Here is a 20,284-nt window from a genome sequence, read left to right as displayed (position 1 = left end):
TGGGTGTGAATCTATCCCCGTCTGTGTCGGTTAAGGACCGATTCGCTGTACGTCCTCGTGTCATGTTGAACGCATGCCCACCACTTAGCTGGCCGGATAAGTCGTTCTGACCGCGAAGCCTACGAGTGCATCTCCGGCCGGATACCCCGATCTGGTTAAAGTGCGCACCCCGGTTGGTAGCAAGGATGTGCGGGGAGTCAATGGTGTAAGACTGAGGAGTCAGGTTAGAGTTCTGACCCTGGCAGATTGGCGGTCCCTGGGGGTGCGGCGCCATACGGACCCGCGAATTGGTCCGGAGTTGTGCTAAAGGTGATCCAAGCTACTCTAGCTAAGTACGCCTGGGTGAGTGCTAGGAATACCCCTCCAGCTGGATAGGAATCGATTCGAATCGTCGTCTCTCCCGGATAGTGAGAACTTGACTCGAGCAGCGGCAACGTAGATAAACTAAATGAAACTTAATGGTTATGATGATGATGATAGCTACATGATAAACCGGATATGGTTATTAATGTGATGCTCATTAATCAAGTGATTGCTATAAAATAGGTGCAAATCTAGCTATGGTAGCTTTATGGAACTTGATGCTAAAATATTGACTAAAAGGTTGAAAGTAAGGACTCATGATAGTAATGCTCTTTTTGGCAAAGTTATGCTATCCAACCAACTCCACCAAAAAGCCTTGCATATCCTTGAGAGTCTTTTATTTTCTCTCCTGTCGGGTAAGTCTAGCTGAGTACATTCGAGTACTCAGGGTTTATCCCACCATGTTGCAGGTGAGGTCTTCAGCTTGCTAAAGATGGTGGCTAACCGCCGGTGGGCTCGGTGATTCTATAAAGTGTTCTCATCTATATGCTTTTGTCGGAGGATGTCACTTATGCTAGCAATGTATTTGAAACTTATGTTATTGTAATCATTTGAAAGCTATGTCATTTTCTAATCAATTTGGAAAATCCAAACTTGTACTATTATTTGTGAAATCTTTTGTAATATTATTTCCGCTGCAAATCTCTGTGTATGTGATGTGTATTTGTTTAATCATACGATCTTGGTGTAAAAGTTGATTTACCGAGGTCCATTGTGACACTCGACAGACTACCGGGTTTATATAAGTGAGAGTATGCGAGTGTCAACGTGTTAAACGGGGACAGTCGTACTTAAGCTTGTATAAATTGGGCGGTTCTGTCACATTGGTTGCATTTGGATCCTTTTCTATGATTAGTTGATGGTTAAATGTGAGCATTAAGGACCGTCAACAGTTTGTTGGGTATTCTTAACATCATTACCAAAAGTAGACTAAGTTCTTCTAATTGTTCTTCTAATCATCTTTGTTCTTCAATATTATGGATATGACTTTGTTCTACTTCAATATATTGCTTATGACTTTGCTCTACTTGTTTATATTCAAGATTATATTGTTCTTAGTTTATCATAGTTATATACTTGGCTTAGTTAGATTGGATCTATATACATGTTTAGGATCCTATAGCGTTTATCCATCGGATCCATGGGTAAATGATAGATATTGTGTAGGCGTGGTGCTTATACCGTATTTATCTGCGATTGTACCCAATATGCCAGATCGTGGGGTAGCTTGTGATAGTGACAGCTTCATTGATTCTTATATAGTCCCCCTCTCGTGTATTGGGCTGGCAGAGCAACATTATTACAGGGGAGTGATTGCTATGTTTCTCATTTACCTTGCTAATATCACTATGCATGGGCGTAGTCTTGTCTCACAATGATTTCTAAGTATACTGTTGGGTATTCTTAACATCATTACCAAAAGTAGACTAAGTTCTCTAAATCTAGTAACGGTGCCAAAAATGCCAAACCTATCCCTCACACCACTTAAGCCAAGTTGTCATCCCCAGCATGATATAAGAGACGCGGTATTGAAATATGCAATTGCTCTTCTAAATAAATAATGAATGGGATCTGCAAGCGCACAGATTAATACCGATGTAGCATTTTAACCGGGAAGTATTCCATGTATCGTTATTTATATTTTTACCACTGGGAAGGGATTAGCAATCATCAATAGTGATTACAGAATAGAATATGAGATTGAGCATCTATCATTGCATGTATAATTGAGAACATTATATCTAACTCTTCATACAGGGATAAGTGTCACATAAAAGATATATGAAATAATAATAGTGACAAGGATAACTAATCTGATCTAGCCACATAATAAATATGATAAGCACCTCAATTAGATACTCTAGAAAGTCATTAGCATGGTATTAGAACGAACTACAAGAATATTCCCTAAGTTATTCTCAACTATATAGTCTAGCATTATCATAATTAGTGCAAGCATACTTAGCAATCATTGCGAGATAAGACTACGCCCATGCATAGTGATATTAGCAAGGAATATGAGAAACATAGCAATCACTCCCCTGTAATAATGTTGCTCTGCCAGCCCAATACATGAGAGGGGGACTATATAAGAATCAATGAAGCTGTCACTATCACGAACCACCCCACGATCTGACATATTGGGTACAATCGCAGATAAATACGGTATAAGCACCACGCCTACACAATATCTATCATTTACCCATAGATCCAATGGATAAACGCTATACGATCCTAAGCATGTATATAGATCGAATCTAACTAAGCCAAGTACATAACTATGATAAACTAAGAATAATATAATCTTGAATATAAGCAAGTAGAGCAAAGTCATAAGCAATATATTGAAGTAGAACAAAATCATATTCATAATATTGAAGAACAAAGATAATTAGAAAGCAATTAGAAGCACAATTAGAGAATTACCAGGAATCCTCTTGACAGTTCCGGAAACCAATCGAAGATTGACTCCTTATAGTTCTAATCCTATATAGCTATGCTAATCTAGATATCTAATTGATGTGGTGGCTCTAATCTTGATCAGAGGCTTCTTCTCCCTTGATGGAACAATGAATTAGGGTTGAGAGGCTCTCTCCTCCAGGGGTCAGGGGGTCTGGTTTTATAGTCCCTTCAAGTGAATATGGGCCGTTGGATCAAACTGACATAGATTGTATGGTTTAGATTCATCCTTTAGGTCGGTGGAAATCTCCCGCAAAGCAAAGTCCTGATTGGACTCAGGGAGGGGGCGGGCGCCCAGGGCAGGAGGGCGGACGCCTTGCCTCTGGCCCCGTTTCGCCTCCACTTCGGTCTCGTGGCTTCTGGAGTCTTCTAGATGTAAGATAATTGCACAGCACGTTAATATCTTTACGTAATCCCGAAGTGTGGGCCTTTCTTCCGTATTTCCTGATAACCCCCTGCAGAAATAGACAAACTCCAAAACTCGTGGAATTTTGTTAGATAAAACCCTAAGTCTAGATGTTGATTTCATTTGGATCCTTTTCTTTATTTATTTGATAATTAAATTTGATACTTAAGGACCGTCAACATATACTTGCACTAACTTTGATAATGCTAGACTATATAGTTGAGAATAACTTAGGAAATATTCTTGTAGTTTGTTCTAATTTCATGCTAATGACTTTCTAGAATATCTAATTGAGGTGCTTATCATATTTATTATGTGGCTAAGTTATGCTGATCAGATTAATTATCTTTGTCACTATTCATTACTTCATATATCTTTTATGTGACACTTACCCCTGTATGAAAGAGTTAGATAAATGTTCTCAATTATACATGCAATGATAGATACTCAATCTCATATTCCATTCTATAATCAATATTGATGGTTGCTAATCCCTTCCCAGTGGTAAAAATATAAATAACGATATCTGGAATACTTCCTAGTTAAAATGCTACATCGGTATTAATCTGTGCACTTGTAGATCCCATTCATTATTTATTTAGAAGAGAAATTGCATATTTCAATACCGCGTCTCTTATATCATGCTGGGGATGACAACTTGGCTTAAGTGGTATGAGGGATAGGTTTGGCATTTTTGGCATTGTTACTAGAATTAGAAAACTAAGGCTACTTTTTGTAATGATGTTAAGAATACCCAACAGCTGCTTGTCGCACTACAAGACACCTAGAGCGAGAGTGACAGTCTTCTCTAGGTGGAAAGTTCCTTGTTCGTGTGTTAGGCAAATTAACTATGGTGGAAACCAGGCTGAGTAGGGTGGCCGCCTCGGTAGGGGAGGAGGTGGAAAACCTCTTTAACTCGATCTACCATTTTGCACACTGCCTCCAGTAAGGGAGGAGGTGGTAAACCTCAGTTTACGTAGAGTATCGCGATCACATATTAGTGCTAGTTAGATCTCTTTATGCCCACCTTTACCCTTTGATCACATCCTAACGATCTTGGAATACTCCCTACATTGACTAATGTATACTTGCGGTATAACTGTTTGCCACTTCTGGTGTCAACAACACCCTAAAATATATTATAGAACAGCATACGTATACTAAGTAAACACTACTAAATACATTATAGAACAACATTAAATATATTATAGAACATCATATATATATTTATGTAAACATCACTAAATACACAGTAGAACATCACATGTATACCGCATGAACATCACTAAATATATCATAGAACATCATATATAGTGATGTATACTGTGTGAACATAAACATATCATGGAACATCAAATTTATACTGCAAAAATATCACATATATAATTTATGAACATCGCAAAAATACAACATAGAACATTATATGTGTACCCCGTGAATACAAAAACAAAAATATCACATCATGTCACACGTATATTAAGCTAACATCGCTAAATACAACATAAAATATTACATACATATTGAGTGAACATATAAAAATTATAGAATATCACTTTATATAACACATGAACATAGAACATCACATTTACTAAACAAGAACATAAAAAATAATAAGAAAAGAGAAAAATAAAAAATAAACAAAACACAAAATATTAAATTAAAAGAATAATAAAAATCACATAAAAAATAAAACAAAGATAAGAATGAGACAAAAAAATAAATGGAAAAGAAGAAAAGAAACAAAACAAGAATAGAAAAAACAAAAGTAAATGAAAAAGAAGAAGAAAGAAAACAAGAATGAAAAATAAAAATATCTGCGAACAGCGACACCTACGTCTACAATGTGAAAATAGTTGTGAGTGGCCACATTGTGGGCCGTCGTTGCATGCAGCAAGCGGCTCCCGCCACTTGTGGCACGCTCCCGTCTGCAGAAGTACCATCGCACAGGAAACTTAGGCGAGATACATTGACAACAGGCTCAGGTCCAAAGAATTCCGGCTGGTCGGCTACGTGCCTGCTAGCTAGTCCCTAAATAACTTTCTTTTTTTGTTTTTTGAAAAATAATTTTGATTTAATATATAAAAATATTAATATTTTTTGTATAAAATTATTATTATTAGATAGATTATTGAATCTATTTTTATAATAATTTATTTAAAGATATAAATATTACATATATTTTCTATAAATCTAGTTAAATTTATGGTACGGAAATAAAAAAATAATAGTTATTTAGAGATGGAGGAAGTATGTCCAGAAGAGCGGATGCTAGGGGCTTGCCATGCTTGCCACTGTTGCTGTTGACACAAGGAGGTGGCAGCAGGTTAAGTGCGAGATACAAGACCGTTTAGAGCCTGTTTGTTGGTTTAAAAAGTCATAGCTGAAAATACTGTTCGCTGATTTATTATAAGGGAAAAACACTGTTAGGCAGAAAAATTACGGCTCATAAGAGAAGCGAACAGACTCTAGAAGGATGTAGAAATCAGCTGGAAAAGTGTGAACTTTTAACGATCCGACCAAAATTTAACACGAATGGAAATGAGGTGACTTGGCAAGCTGAGACGTGAGAGTCTGGTGCAAATTGTCGAGAGTTGATCCATGCTATTAGAATTTTCAAAGTTAGAGTTACTATTATAATTCATCTATTCTAATACTTGCCATTATAATTCTTTATCTACCTAATTTCAGTTTCTATGTCTCCTAGGTGCCTAGGCCCACTATCACTACTACATATATACGTATCTTCCATGTGGACCAAAACACCCTTGTGTTTCTTACTCCTTTTACTCGTTGACGTATGGGTCTCACCAGTCCTTCTTCCACCTCTAGCCATCCTCCACTAGGCAGTAGGAATAGTACAAGGCGGCGGCCTGCCCACTACATGATGGAGGATGGCCGGAGATTAAGTGTAGGGAGGGAAGAAGCAAGGATGTTTTGATCCATACAAAAAATACGTACGCGTATAGTGGTCTATCAGTAGGCTCGGACACCCAAAAATGTACAAAATGATAAGGATCGGGTACACGAAGAATTATAATAACAAGTTTCAAAATATATAAATTATAATAATAGATCTCTGAACTTTAAAAACAATGACATGGATCTAATAAACCTATGTTTTAGTAGGCATTCTGACACCACTTTCACCCAAGTACCCTAATTCGTTTCAAATGGTTAAGAAGTCTCATATGAATCGGTATAACCAAATACTGATCAAAACTAAAAAAAAATATATACCTTACGATACAAGATTGCGCAGCCCACCGTTCCGCCGTTGTTTTCAATATATTTTCCCTTTTTTGCGAACAATATAGTTTCTGCTACCTTTGTTTATATCAATATATTTTCTCTTTTTTGCGAACAATATAGTTTCGGCTACCTTCGTTCAATTGATAGGTTATTTTATTTTTTATAAGTTTTTATTTAATATTAGATTCTTCGTATATTTAAATATATAATAAAAAATATATATTTAAAAAAATCAAAACGATCTATAATTTAGAGCCGTGGACTTAAGTAGTAAACTGAAAAACTACTTCTGCTATTTCTCTCAGAAAATAAACAACGCATTACAACAGAGCAGAGTGCAGCGCAACACGCCAACACCCCGAACAAAAAAAAAAAGGGCCATAGCGCAACCACCGTCGGGCGTCGGCCCATGGAAGGAGTTGCCACTTGGGCCGTTCCCGATCACTTGGCTGCCTTCTTTTATACGGAACCACGGCACCGCCTGCCTGACTCGCGCTTCCCGCTCTTTTCCATTCCACCCGTCCATCCTCTCTCTCTCTCTCTCTCTCTCTCTCTCTCTCTCCCCCTGCGCCGCGAAGCTTCCAGAACCCTCTCCTCTCCATGGCCTCCTCCTCCGGGCGGCCTTCACCGGTGCAGCCGAGAGTCCGACCGTCCCCGCTCGAGCTCGGATTCGGAAACCCTAGTGCCAGCCACAACCCCTCCATCGAAGACAGGGTGGCCCTGCTCCTCCGCGCCTCGCACGACGGTTACGTCCCCAAAATCAAGAGTGAGCTCTCGAGATGGACACGGCGATTACGGTTTCTCTGTGATCTGGATGATCTGTTGACTCTAGTTTTCTGCCTTTTGCTTTTGGTTCGCGTTTCGGGGTCTGATCGAATTGTTGTGTGGCTTTGTGGGTTGCTGTTGTTGCGCAGCGCTGGCGAAGCGGCTTAAGGAGCATGCTGGGATGAGCGTGGACGAGGCGGTGAGATGGGTCCAGGCCCCGTGGAGTAAGCGTCACGGGCCGCTGCACATGGCGGCGGCCGCCGGGAAGTTTAAGGCGTGCAAGTACCTGATCAAGGATCTCGGGCTCGATGTCAACGCGACTGGCACTGATGGTTCGTATCTTCTTTCTATTTTTGCTTTTGCATGACGTTCGCTGGGTCAGCACCGATGGGATGGTTGGACCGTTGGATCATGTTTCTGAGCACGGGAAGGGAGGCTTTGATCTGATTTATGGGATAGATCGATGGTTAAGTTTATTTGCTCGCTTATTTGTTTTGGAGAAATTACTCTGGGAACTGGCTATTGTGGCCGATGTGAGTTAGGTATGCATGATAGTATATGAAATGTGGTCATATGCATCCATGTAACCAGTAATCATGTCTTATTTCTTCCCAGTTTCTCGGAGTGCAATTTGTATTTTATTCAGAGTCTGCTTAGGTTGTAGTTCAGTAATCCCTCCCAATTTCCATTGACAAATATGTTGAAGGATGGTTTATGTGAAGATCTTACACGATTTCAAGTTTCTTTTGCATTAATGCAAATGGGTTTTCCACTCCTTTTTTTTTTTTGGTTTCCAGAATAGGGGAACTTTATCTATCTGACAAAAACTTCTGCAAATAGTAGTGTTTGTGAAATGAAATGCACGTTGACTCATGGATTTTGGAGAAAATACTGGAAACTGACTATGGTGACTGATGTGACTTCTAAGTCCTGATACAAGCTAGGTGTGCATGATTAGCAGATGAAATCTGGTAATATGCACGTCACGTCGTCACCTGTAATCCTGTCTTTCCCAAGTATTTTGGAGTGCAATTGGTATTTTATTCAGAGTCTGCCCAGGCCATCGTTCACCAATCTCTCCCAATTTCCATTGAGAAATGTACAAACATGTGAGGTTGGAGGATCATTTACATGGAGATGGTAAGTGATAATTGGCAGTTCCTTTCACATTTGATGTGACAGTTCCTTTCGCATTTGATGTGAACGGGATTCCCAGTCTTATATTTTGTTTCAATAGTATTAATAAAGAGGTAAACCTTTGTCTGCTTGGCAAAATTTCGGCAAAGGGTTGGTTTGTGGGAAATGCATGGAGTTTTTAATGAAGTCTACCATTATAAAAAATGATATAAGGTAACATTAACTGTGATGGCAGTGTGAGTCAGGGATCTCGCCGTTCAGTTTAATCCAGTGACGGACTTTGCCTCAGATTATTAGGGGGGAGCAATCCATAAAAAAGTTACTAATGAACTAATGACTCAAACATTACTGTCTATACTAAACAAGTACACAAACCAGGGGTGGCCATGGCCTTTTCTAGCCCTAAGAAAGCTCTGCCCCTGGTTTGATCCTTATGCCATGATACAGGAATACAGATACACCTCTGTAATACTACTATATGTTTCTATTACATATGACTTCATTTGGTTATAAGCAATAAGTGTTGATCATTCTGATTGCCACTTGCCAGGTGCGACACCACTAGTTTTCGCAATACATGGTAGTGGATCTTTAGCTGTTGTGAGGCTTCTTCTCGATCATGATGCTAATCCTAACAGAGCAGACATCTATGGGAGTTATCCTCTACACATTGCAGCGATTAGAGGTTCTCTTTATCCTTGAATATGCAAATTTCGGACTTCCTTTTGCTGTTCTTCGAGCTTTACTATCATGCCAAATGTGTTTTGTCTCTTATGTAAGGTAAATTTCAGGACTTAGGTTTATTATTGCCTAATGCCTATTGGACATACATTGTGGTCATCTAAAGAGTTGCTTGGTTGCTAGAACATATATAAGTCATTATAAACCACCATTGAATAAAGCACTGGGGAAAAAAGGGGAGAGAGGGACATGGTGCTGTGTTGCACAGTTGCTTGACTAAAACATTGATTTTCAGTTTTGACCATGCTATTTCCTTGGTTGCTGGAAGCCTTAAACATTCACTTTGCGGTAAATAACTAGTTTGCCTAATGCTTTCGAAAATTGTTTTTGTTGTTAACATATGGTTACTTTTGGTACTTTAGTCATGAAACAGAAACACATCTCATTTAATATATCCATAAATGCAACATGGCGTGATTATTTCCCTCTCTTTTGACCCAGGTTACTATGAAATATCAGAATTGTTATTGTCAAAAGGGGCTTATGCTGACCCTCAGTGGAAATCTAAAAGTCCACTATATATTGCTGCCCAATGTGGAAATGCAAGAATGGTGGAGTTATTGTTGCATCATGACGCAGAGGTAATAGTTCTTTCTTACCGGCTCTAGTTTGCTCTTCTTACCAATACACGATGTACAGGTTTAGTATTTAATTAGTATCCATGATAATAAACCAAAGAAGTAACAGCTGGACTAATTTGTTTGGAAGTATAAATGCTCGTGTTTGTCTTCTTCATCATATTTCACTTCTTCCATCGAGGCTTGAGGGTTCCACTTGAGATTTTGTTTGTTGTCTGTCTCAAAATCTGATTGGATTTTGCATCTTTTGTTCTGTTACCATTTAATTGAATGCATACGTTCCATATGATAACTCATTGGAAAACAAGATCACATTGTATCAATTTCCTAATGGTCGTTTGAAACTTCGGATCCCGTATTTTGGTCAATTTTCTAGTCTTGCATATTATTGCATGAATTATCCTGCAATGTTCGAGAAAAAATATTTTTATGACATGGATTTTCAGTTCTTATACAGTTATATAGGATAGCCGCTACAGTAAATCATCATTATCTGTAACAAGCTTTCAATTATTCTATTGGTTACTTTTTGAGTTTCGTGGAAACAGGTAAAACTTTTTTTGTAATTTGATTTTAGAAAACCATTTTCTGCTATATTTTTCTCCTCTGTAAAACATTTTCTTTTTGCTTATGCTTTATATTCCAGATTCTGGATTAAAAAATCGATAAAAAGTGAGATCCGAACAACCTCTGGATAGCCATGGTAAAGCCTGATGATACTAAAGTCTGTACATAGGCTTATTCATGTGTTAATGAGCATGGAGCGTGGATCCCTAATTTTGTTGTATCTTTTTTGAGGTTCCATTTGATTAGTGCATTGAGATTTGAGACAACATGCCAGACTCTGTTAATGAAAGCTAGATTTTACCTAAAAATGTAGGGGGCATTTACGCCCAACGATATATATGAAGATTTTATTGTGTTTCCCATCTGCGTGTTTACAAAGTAGTCAAATCAGATATGATACTTTTGGTTAAGTCTTCTATTTATTATTCTAAAATTCGTATTGAACTGCTCTTTTTTTCTCCAGTATCCATGTCATTATTTTTGTACAAGTAATGTGTTCTTTTTCTCATCTCCAGCCTAAACATGTGGTATACACACCGCTGAAAGCAGCAATCTCTGGTCGTTCATTGATAGGCTTGGAATTACTTATCAAGGTGCAATGACTTGTCCTGTTAGAGTTGTTATTATTGATTCTCTACAAAGATCTTACCAAGGGAACTGGATAAATTTGATTTGTCATTTCTAGGATGAGCGCAAGTTGAAGCTTTATAAGAAAATCTGTGTTTAAGATTCTGTATCACTCTATTTTTCAGGCTGGCGCCCCTGTTAATATTGGTCTGCCTGAAACTCCACTGGTAGAAGCTGCAGCTGCTGGCTTAACTGACTTCGTCAAGTGTTTGTTGAAAGCTGGCGCAAATGCAAACATACCCGATGATGTCAGTTTTATCCTAACACTTAGTTTTCATTGTCACTTTTGAAGAGCTTATTTGTTGTCTATGAGTCTATCATACTTTCAAGTTTGACTAGTGTGGAACTTTCTTGTAATGTGTTTGCTACTAGCAGTTTACGATAAAATGCCGCACTTTGGAGTCCTATGTTATCTCTTCTTTTTTTCTTAAAAAGGAAATAACAAAATTTGTAATGTTGTTGACACTGAAATTGTATTATCCCTCCCTGGAACCATTCAGTAAGTAGACATGTGGGGCACCCCCTCCCTGGAACCATTCAGTAGTAGACATGTGGGGCACATTAGCCATCCTCTCACAATTGGGCAATAATTGGCAGAGATGGGAGATCATTTGTTCTTGAAACCATGATTCTTAAGTAAGAATCCAATATTGGGGTAGGGAAAAGGGAGCCCTTTCCCGGTTCTCCTGACCTTAGGTTGAGGTTTCAGAATGGTTTACTAACCTCTATGGTGGGATCCGTCATGGAGACCTGACGATTGTATAGACTTCGCTAATTGCTGTATTCTAGTACAAACTTTTATCACACTACATGCCCTGGCCTGGACAATTGCCTCTGATTCCTAACATACACTCATTTCTGATCTTAATTCTGCTAGAGTAAAATGGCTTTCCACATTTTTTTTACTCATTGTGAAACAGAAGCCTAATTTTAACCCTAAACTCTTGTATATTTATTTGACAACATTCTCCATGATATTCTTCTTTTAAACAGAATGGTAGGGTTGCAGTAGAAATTGCTGCAATCCAAGGATGGCAAGAATGTGTCGAGGTTCTTTTCCCTGTCACGGCCCCTTTGGCTAGAGTTGCAGACTGGAGCATTGATGGATTACTTCAATATGCAAGATCTATAAGTTCCAAAACACAAGTATGGACAAAAACTTGTGGATTGCTAGAATCATGACATCATTTGACTTTAGAACTTCTTATAGTTTCAGTTCATCATATATTTCATATTTTATTTGGCTTTTGGTTGTGCATGTTATTTAGCATCCTGTGCTCCATGAAGACCATGAACCTGATTATGAAGCAGAAGGGGATGCCACATTCTGTAGAAGGGATTATTCTCATGCATCGAATCTCTATACTATGGTAAATTTTTGTATCGAACATCTCTTTAGACATGAGAGGAACTTCTGTTTGCTGACAAAAAGTCACTTTCTGACTTAACGCCTAGTACACTGTAGCTGACCGTCCTGATCAATCAAGAAAGTAGTGTTAGGTTACCTTAACATATGGCCATTGACTTTATTTTATTTTAATGAGCATAACATTCATATAAGTTCCAAGAAAGCAAAACTGGTAGTATATCCTTCAGCACGGGGTGATTGTTATGTTTTATCCTACTGCCTTCTTGGCCTTCTTTGTTAAGTATTAACATGATCTTTGGTTTAGTAAACTTAAATCATTAAATGGATGCAGGCAATGGAAATTGACCCTGATAATTCAACCTTGTATGCAAAGAGGAGCCTTTGCTTTCTGTACACAGGCTATGAAGGAGAGGCTTTGGAGGATGCTACTACCTACAAAGATATGCATCCGAATTTATCAAAATCCTGCTATGAGCAAGGAGCAGCTCTTATTCTGGTCAAGGTGGGTAGTGATACAAATAGCAATGACTTCTGATTTTCCATAATCTGTGTCATGTTCCATCGTTATTTATTCCCTCTGTTGTCTTTAGGAGTATGGCAGAACATGCGAAGCACTCTTGCCTGGCTTGATCTCGGATTTTTGAAGCAAACCAACTGACAAACTGTTAGGGTAACTTCCACTTGATTGCCTTTATTCTTTGATTGAATATATTTGCTAAAATAGATTGTTCGATTACGGTAGGATAGATGTCTGACAATAGTTTATACTGTTCATATGGAAAGAAACAAAGTTTGTAACATATTAGTACCCTAATGTATGACTGGTTTATGCACTTTTACCCCAGTGTTGAAAATCTTTGTTTTCCAATTATGTTAGGAGAATTAGCTAATCATGAAGTTAACACTTAACAGAGTTTGTCTGTGTGCTTAACTTGTGCTCTAATTAAGTTTCCACCATATTTTGCAGGGAAGGACCATCCGTCAAGAAAGGTTGTTAGTGTAAAGGCAAGAAAGAAGGTTGTTACTGCACAGGAAAAACAGAGGTTCCTAGCTGTTACTCCTTACTCGTATTCGTATAGGCGTATAGTACTACTGCACAGGCAAGAGCAGAGATTCTTAGTTCTTAGTTGTTGATACGATTAGGTAATACATTGGCACAGACAAGATAATGACGGATGAGCATCCGTCCAAAAAACCTGTGGTGTTGTGTTTTTTGTTGGATCCTGCTTTTTCTCCACTGTGGAACCTGTTCCTGTTTTGAACGGCTGTTGCGTGTTATATACGTGTTATATGTACATATAGTAAGGCCTTTAGATGTGAAAATTTTTTGTATTTCGTTACTGTAGTACTTTCGTTTGTTTGTGGTAAAATATTGTACAATCATAGACTAACTAGGGTCAAAAGATTCGTCTCCCGATTTACAGGCAAATTGTGTAATTAGTTTTTGTTTTCGTCTATATTGAATACTTCATGCACGTGCCACAAGATTCGATGTGATGGGAAATTTTGAAAACTTTTCGGTTTTTGGGGTGAACTAAACAAAGCCTAAGCCGTAATTGTGGTCCAATGCTGGGCACACCATTTAGACATGATCAAACAGTTCTTGAAAGCACGAGAACCTTAAAACAGATGATAGTGGTAATACTGCTATTGTGAGTTTTGGTATGGTATTGTTATGATATATTAACCTGGTGTCCATCGTATTGGTCGTAGAGACATTATTTTATAAATAAATTAGGTAGCATATCCATGCGTTGCTATGGGATACTTAAATCTTTGTATTAAAATCACACGGATCGCATAATAAAATAATAATACTATTGTTAATCTCAAATTTTGGCGAGTCGGGAAACTGCCAGTGGGCCTGCTTCGTATAAGCAGGGACAGCCGGATAAGTGGATCGACTAAACGAGAGGCACAGTGGAATTAGTCGATCAGAAGGGTGTCGGAACAAAGCAAGATGAAAAAGACGTGTCGGGTTCAATTAAGAAAGGAGAAGTTAAAGTCTAGATTGCCTTTTTGAGAAAAGAGTCGTATTAGGATATGAGACTAAAACTTTAGATTATAAATATTGGGAACCCGACCTTTGTAAAGATATACACAATCATAATATTAACTCTTTTCGGCTTAGCAGTAGGAGTAGAAGTAGATCTCGACGAGACCTTCAACAAATCGAGTTGCATCGGTTGATTTCGACCTTCGATTTCCTTGTAAGTATTGTCATGGTTCATATTTAGTTTGTCATGGCTGCATCATTCGAACTCTGTCAAGCTTAATTATGAACTAGTTATCGACTTGAATTGTGTTTGTAAGGCTGCATTGTTTCAATCTTTTATGAATCTCGGTTCAAGTTAGTTATCGGCTCTATTAGATTGGCAATGTAATAGATTCATCAAGTTATCAATATTGTTCAAAGCTCAATGTTCTATTTAGTGTAACAATATTCTGCCCAATCAAGATTTGATGAGTTAGTTCGAGCTTCAAATCTAAACGCTTATTATAAACCTCGAATAAATAACAATTATTAAGCAAAAATAAGATAGCTAACTGATCGATCTTGATTGTTCCATGTTGTGCGTTCGAGATATTTATTTTGTTATGATTAATTTGGTAATAACAACTAAATCCGATTTTAGCAAAGTAGACAGATCTTGTTCGTGCCTCATAGATGATACAGCTAAGCTCGAACGAATAGTGTGCGTGCATGAACCCGCTTATGCATTAAATAAACTAGTAGTATGTGTTGGATTTATTGAAGCCTGCTGGGCTTTAGATCAGGTGAATATAAATTTAATACAAGTTACGAAAGTAATTTATTGAAACCACATGCCTTTAGACCAGTTTTAGTAAGTTATTGTTTATTTAATGAACAAAAGGATAAAAGGATAATGCACGTAAACTATCTCCTACTCATACGAAGCGTATCGGCTAGATGCAATTGTTCAATATGTTCGATAATGTTTATCTTTTTGTATCATTTCAAGGGGTTGAATTTCTAGTTAATTTCGTTCATTCAACGGCTTCTCAAGGCCATATATCTCGAAAGTTCTATAATTTGACATCTGTACTTCTACCTTATCAATTTCAGATCAAATTAATTGGCATGCCCCGGAATCAATTCACCAAGCTCGTGTGTTTGTGGCTCAGGAGGTCTAGGACTTCGGCTTCTGCACTCCCTCTAAGAGCCTCCGAGATTGTTGGTGTGAGATACCAATTTTTGCACCAACACATCTTTTGGCACGCCTAGTGGGACATCAATCAGCAACATGGAGAACGAGAACATGCTCAACATCACTCTGGATGATCTCCTAGATCAATTGAAGGACTTGGTTGTGACTGCTGTGAACCAGTATCAGGAGAGAAGTTCTTGCTTTCCTTCAGTAAAAATAGAGACAAGAATGTTTTTCAGAAGATTCTTTTTCCAAGAGTAATTCTGGAAGGGGAGCAAGATCCAAGTATTCAAATTTAGCACAATGCTATGTACAAAACTATCAGCAAAGCTATGGCAGCAACTTTGGCTAATCATAATGAAATTTTGTTAAATGGTATCACTAACGCTATAAAGGAAGCTTTCAGTCTAGATATTCAGAATAGAGATCCAACATATTTTGTTCCTCCTGGGAATAGACAAATATTTGTTGGGCAGACGTCGGGAGATCATGCATCTGGAGAACTTGCAAATGTGAATCAACACTGCAACACTGTTTAGCAGTCAGTGCAACAGCTGATGTTGGACTATGGTCAATCGGCTATAAAAGTTGCTCCTCAAAGCCGGAGGATTGCTAGAGATTTTAATGCTCCACCATATCAAGGAAGGCTGGCACCTGAAGAAGTGCATACTGGCTATCATTATGTTGCTGAGCACTATACGTTAAACGGTTATGAAAACCCTGGATATTAGCCAAATGTTCAGAGAATGCAGAACCAAAGGTATCAAGAACCAAATGGTCAACACAGGAACCAGTTTCAGATAGATCAGCTGATGAACCAAGTTACTGATATAGTTCAGCGATAGTTTGGTTTAAAGCCCAAGAATACAATGGTGTCATATAAAAAGCCATACCCAGAATGGTTTGATCAAGTTTTATTACCACCAAGATATACATTGCCAGATTTTATTAAATTTACTGGAATGGATTCAGTATCGACTATGGAGCATATTAGTCAATATTTGGCTCAACTTGGTGAAATTGCTGATGAACCGGCACTCAAAGTGAGGTTCTTTCCTCTTTCTCTATCTAGACCAACATTCTCATGGTTTGCATCTTTGCCACATAATTCTATTGAAGGATGGGAAGATCTGGAAACCAAGTTCCATCACTACTTCGATTCAGGAGTTATGGAAAAGGGTATTACAGATTTAGTCGATGTGAGACAAAGGAACAATGAGCCTGCGCTTCATTATTTGTAGAGATTTAAAGAGGTCAGGAATCAATGCTATACTTTGACACTGTCAGAAGCTGAGTTGGTTAGCATTGCAATTCGAGGGCTAATACCAGCTATCAAAGGGAAGATTGGGTTTGATTGTCCTAATTTATCTGCTTTGGCTAGAAAATTATCTAGTATGGAAAAACAGTTTAAGTATGCACGCTTTGATAGGCCTCAAAAGGTAAACAATGTTGGCTATGAGTTTGACCCAGAGTTAGTCTACAACAGTGATGAAGAAGTTGAAAGTGATGAAGTAGCTACTGTAGATTGGGCGTGGAAATATTCTGAATATATTTCATGGGCCAAGAATAAGTCAACAGAAGAAGAAAAGAAGAAATTCAACTTTGACATTACCAAGGCCAACAAAATCTTTGATTATTTGTTAAAGAAGGGGCAAATTAAGCTGATAGGAAATCATAGGATCCCTTCGGCTGAAGAGCTTAAGAAGAAAAGGTATTGTAAGTACCATAATTCCAATAGTCATAACACCAATGATTGCAAAGTTTTCAGAGATATTATCCAGCAAGCCATCAACAAAGGAAAGATTGGGATGGAGAAAGCTAAAGGTGGTATGGGTATAAAAGGACATCCCTTTCCAGCAAATATGGTTGCGTCATCTTTCCCAAAAGGGAAGTTCTAGGTGCTTACTTCTGAAAGAGCCAAGGAAGTTAAGGCAGTGGATTCTGCAAGACTAATATCAGCTACTGAATATCAAGAGATGAAGAAGAAACAAGATCGGCAAATTAGTCGATCAGATATTCCAGAAACCTCCAGAAGTGGTGAGATGCGCAGATGTCCTACTGTCAGGATTTTGTTGAATAAATGGCAAAGATAGAAAGAGAAGGAGCAAATGCGTCAAGAAAGGGAATATTGGAGGTATCCAGAGGAATGTGAAAGAAGGAGAATTCAAGAAGAGAACGAGTATCATTGGAAATGTCCTTTCTTTCAATATTGTTGGAACAAAGGCCTGAAGTTGCCGACTCTCAATAATTGCCCTGAATGTAATGATTAGTATTGGGAGTATGATCAAGCAAAGGTCAACCGCTGACCCGTACATGAAAGATTGAATTATGGAAGAACAGGTCGGCGTGTAAAAATAGAGAATGTTCATGATCGGCTCGAAATAGAAATAGTTGAATCAGTGGTGCCCGAGTGGACTTACTAGAAGTCAGAAAAGGAGAGTTCAACGTCTGAGGAATGATGAATCACATCAAAAGAGACATAAAGTATGACAAGTTAAACAGACAGTTGATAAAGGCAAAGGTAAGGCACCAGCTGGGATTTCAGCTATTTTTATGTTGCCTACTGAATTTAAAGCCAATGATGATGAGGTGGAATTAGATGAAGAGATAGCTATGACTCAATGGGTTTGTCAAGCAGAGAGTGCAACCTTTGAGAAACCTGAAAAACATTTGCATTTGAAGGCGTTGTATCTCAAAGGGTTTATTGATGGGAAGCCATTGACCAAGATGTTAGTCGATGGCGGTGCAGCTGTCAATGTGATGCCATACTCTACATTCAGGAAGCTTGGTAAGAAGGTAGAGGATCTATGTCCGACTAACATGAGATTGATAGGCTTCAGTGGCAACATTTCAGTAACTAAAGGTGCTATATGTGTTGAGTTGACAGTTGGTAGTAAGAGCTTGCCTACTACTTTCTTTGTGGTTGATGCTAAAGGCATATATAGTTTTCTCTTAGGGAGAGATTGGATCCATGCTAATTGCTGCATTCCATCCACCATGCACCAGAGTTTAATCCAGTGGATTGTGGATGACGTAGAAGTTGTTCTAGCCGATTCTTCCGTTAGTATTTCTTATGCTGGAACAGATGAATGGAATTTTGAAGGCATGGAGTGCTTCTCTAGGAAAGTCTATGAAGGAGATGTCATCAAAGTTTTTGATGATAATCAACAGCCAATACAAGCAGTTGGCTCTCAGAGTTTTAATTGATGGATTCTTTAGTCGATGAGGATGAAGGCAAGATGGGCAAAGGATTTATGTCGGCCGATGAGTTAGAGGTAGTAGATATAGGTGATGGTGATAAGCCTAGGCCAACATATGTAAGTGCTAAATTAGATGATGAGTACAAACAGAAATTAGTATCTTTGTTAAAAAAATATAAAGATTGTTTTGCTTGGGAGTATTATGAAATGCCTGGTCTTGATAGAAAGTTGGTTGAACATCGGCTACCGATTAAACCTGGGTATCGACCCTTTAAGCAAGCTCCAAGAAGGATTAAACTAGAGGTAATGGCTGATGTCAAAGCAGAAATCACCCAATTGTATGAAGCAAAATTCATTCAGCAGTGTTTATATGCTGAATGGATTTCTAGTGTGGTTCCTGTGTATAAGAAAAATGGAAAAGTGAGAGTCTGCATTGATTTTAGAGATTTGAATAAAGGTACTCCCATGGATAGTTATCCTATGCCTGTTGCCGATATGTTAGTCGATGCGGCAGTAGGACATAAAGTGATTAGTTTTATGGATGGTAATGTTGGGTATAATCAGATATTCATGGCAGAAGGGGATATTCATATGACTGCTTTTAGATGTCCTGGTGCATTAGGTTTATATGAGTGGGTAGTTATGACTTTTGGACTCAAGAATGCTGGTGCAACTTATCAAAGCATCAATGAATTATATCTTTCATGAGTTTATTGGCAAGATTGTTGAAATTTATATAGATGATATAGTTGTGAAATCCAAGGGTTATCAAGAACATTTGGAAGATCTCAAAAAAACTCTTATGTGTGCTAGAAAGCATGGATTGAAGAGGAATCCACATAAATGTGCTTTTGGAGTATCAACAGGGCAGTTCTTGGGTTTCATGGTGTATGAAAAAGGGATTGAAGTTGGGAAAAAGAGTTTTGAGGCAATTAGCAAGACAATACCTCCAACTTCAAAAACTGTGTTGCAATCTTTGATCGGCAAATTTAATTTTTTAGGAGGTTTATTTCAAACCTATCAGCTAAGATTTTGTCATTCTCTGCATTATTGAAATTGAAGAGTGATCAAGAATTCAAGTGGGGGAACGAACAACAAAAGGTATTTGAAGAGATTAAGGAGTATATGAAGTCTCCACCAGTGTTAGTCCCTCCTCAGAAGGGAAAGCTTTTTAAGTTGTACATAGGAGCCGGTGACCATAATATTGGATCGGCTTTAATGCAAGAATTTGAAGGAAAGAGAGAGTTATCTTCTATTTAAGTAGAAGATTGTTGGATCCATGTCACAGAACCGACCAAATTATAAGAGTTCAAGTGTAGAAACGATCGACAAGCAATCCAGTTTCCAAACTTGAGCCCATATAATCCCGGTAGTCAATTGAAATCACGAAGGACTTCAAACCAACTTGCAACAAACCAAGATCGTAATAATTCAGCACAACACAGCGAATGTTACATAGTCATTCATTGCCGTCGAAGCGGCACCCCATCGGAGTTATTAAGTTATTACAACACAAGTTCGAAGTAGCGGAAGCAAAATAGTTACACACACACTTTCCAAATTCAGTTCATAAGTTCAAGTTACTGCCAGAGTCTACATCATCCTTCCAAAAGCAACAAGTACGAGGTTGTTAGAGAACCGTGCCCAACGGT

The 20,284-nt window shown here is 38.2% G+C and overlaps 2 protein-coding genes across 2 annotated transcripts; both read left to right on the top strand.

The window, feature by feature from the left end:
* LOC110432267 (putative ankyrin repeat protein YahD) lies at positions 7,448-9,211 on the top strand. Its single transcript, XM_021452331.1, has 2 exons — positions 7,448-7,575; positions 8,931-9,211. Exons 1-2 carry the CDS (start codon positions 7,491-7,493, stop codon positions 9,080-9,082), a joined length of 237 nt encoding a protein of 78 aa, XP_021308006.1. The 5' UTR covers positions 7,448-7,490; the 3' UTR covers positions 9,083-9,211.
* Positions 9,557-13,594, top strand: LOC8062063 (ankyrin repeat domain-containing protein 17). The gene is made up of 8 exons (XM_021454703.1): positions 9,557-9,702; positions 10,782-10,859; positions 11,019-11,141; positions 11,887-12,039; positions 12,162-12,263; positions 12,594-12,764; positions 12,853-12,932; positions 13,230-13,594. The coding sequence occupies exons 1-7, from the start codon at positions 9,670-9,672 to the stop codon at positions 12,904-12,906; spliced, it is 714 nt and encodes a 237-aa protein (XP_021310378.1). The 5' UTR covers positions 9,557-9,669; the 3' UTR covers positions 12,907-12,932; positions 13,230-13,594.

Source organism: Sorghum bicolor, chromosome 2 (assembly GCF_000003195.3).
Source record: "Sorghum bicolor cultivar BTx623 chromosome 2, Sorghum_bicolor_NCBIv3, whole genome shotgun sequence".
In the NCBI taxonomy this organism is placed as follows: domain Eukaryota; kingdom Viridiplantae; phylum Streptophyta; class Magnoliopsida; order Poales; family Poaceae; genus Sorghum; species Sorghum bicolor.
This window is presented reverse-complemented; position numbering and strand designations above follow the sequence as displayed.

What these genes read in the sequence shown, in the direction of transcription:
- LOC110432267 (XM_021452331.1), top strand. Translation starts at nt 7,491, where the DNA reads ATGGCGGCGGCCGCCGGGAAGTTTAAGGCGTGCAAGTACCTGATCAAG. An exon ending in CAACGCGACTGGCACTGATG is followed by an intron (nt 7,576 to 8,930) that starts GTTCGTATCTTC and finishes GCCACTTGCCAG; the next exon opens with GTGCGACACCACTAGTTTTC.
- LOC8062063 (XM_021454703.1), top strand. Translation starts at nt 9,670, where the DNA reads ATGGTGGAGTTATTGTTGCATCATGACGCAGAG. An exon ending in GCTTGGAATTACTTATCAAG is followed by an intron (nt 10,860 to 11,018) that starts GTGCAATGACTT and finishes TCTATTTTTCAG; the next exon opens with GCTGGCGCCCCTGTTAATAT. An exon ending in CAGCTCTTATTCTGGTCAAG is followed by an intron (nt 12,765 to 12,852) that starts GTGGGTAGTGAT and finishes TGTTGTCTTTAG; the next exon opens with GAGTATGGCAGAACATGCGA.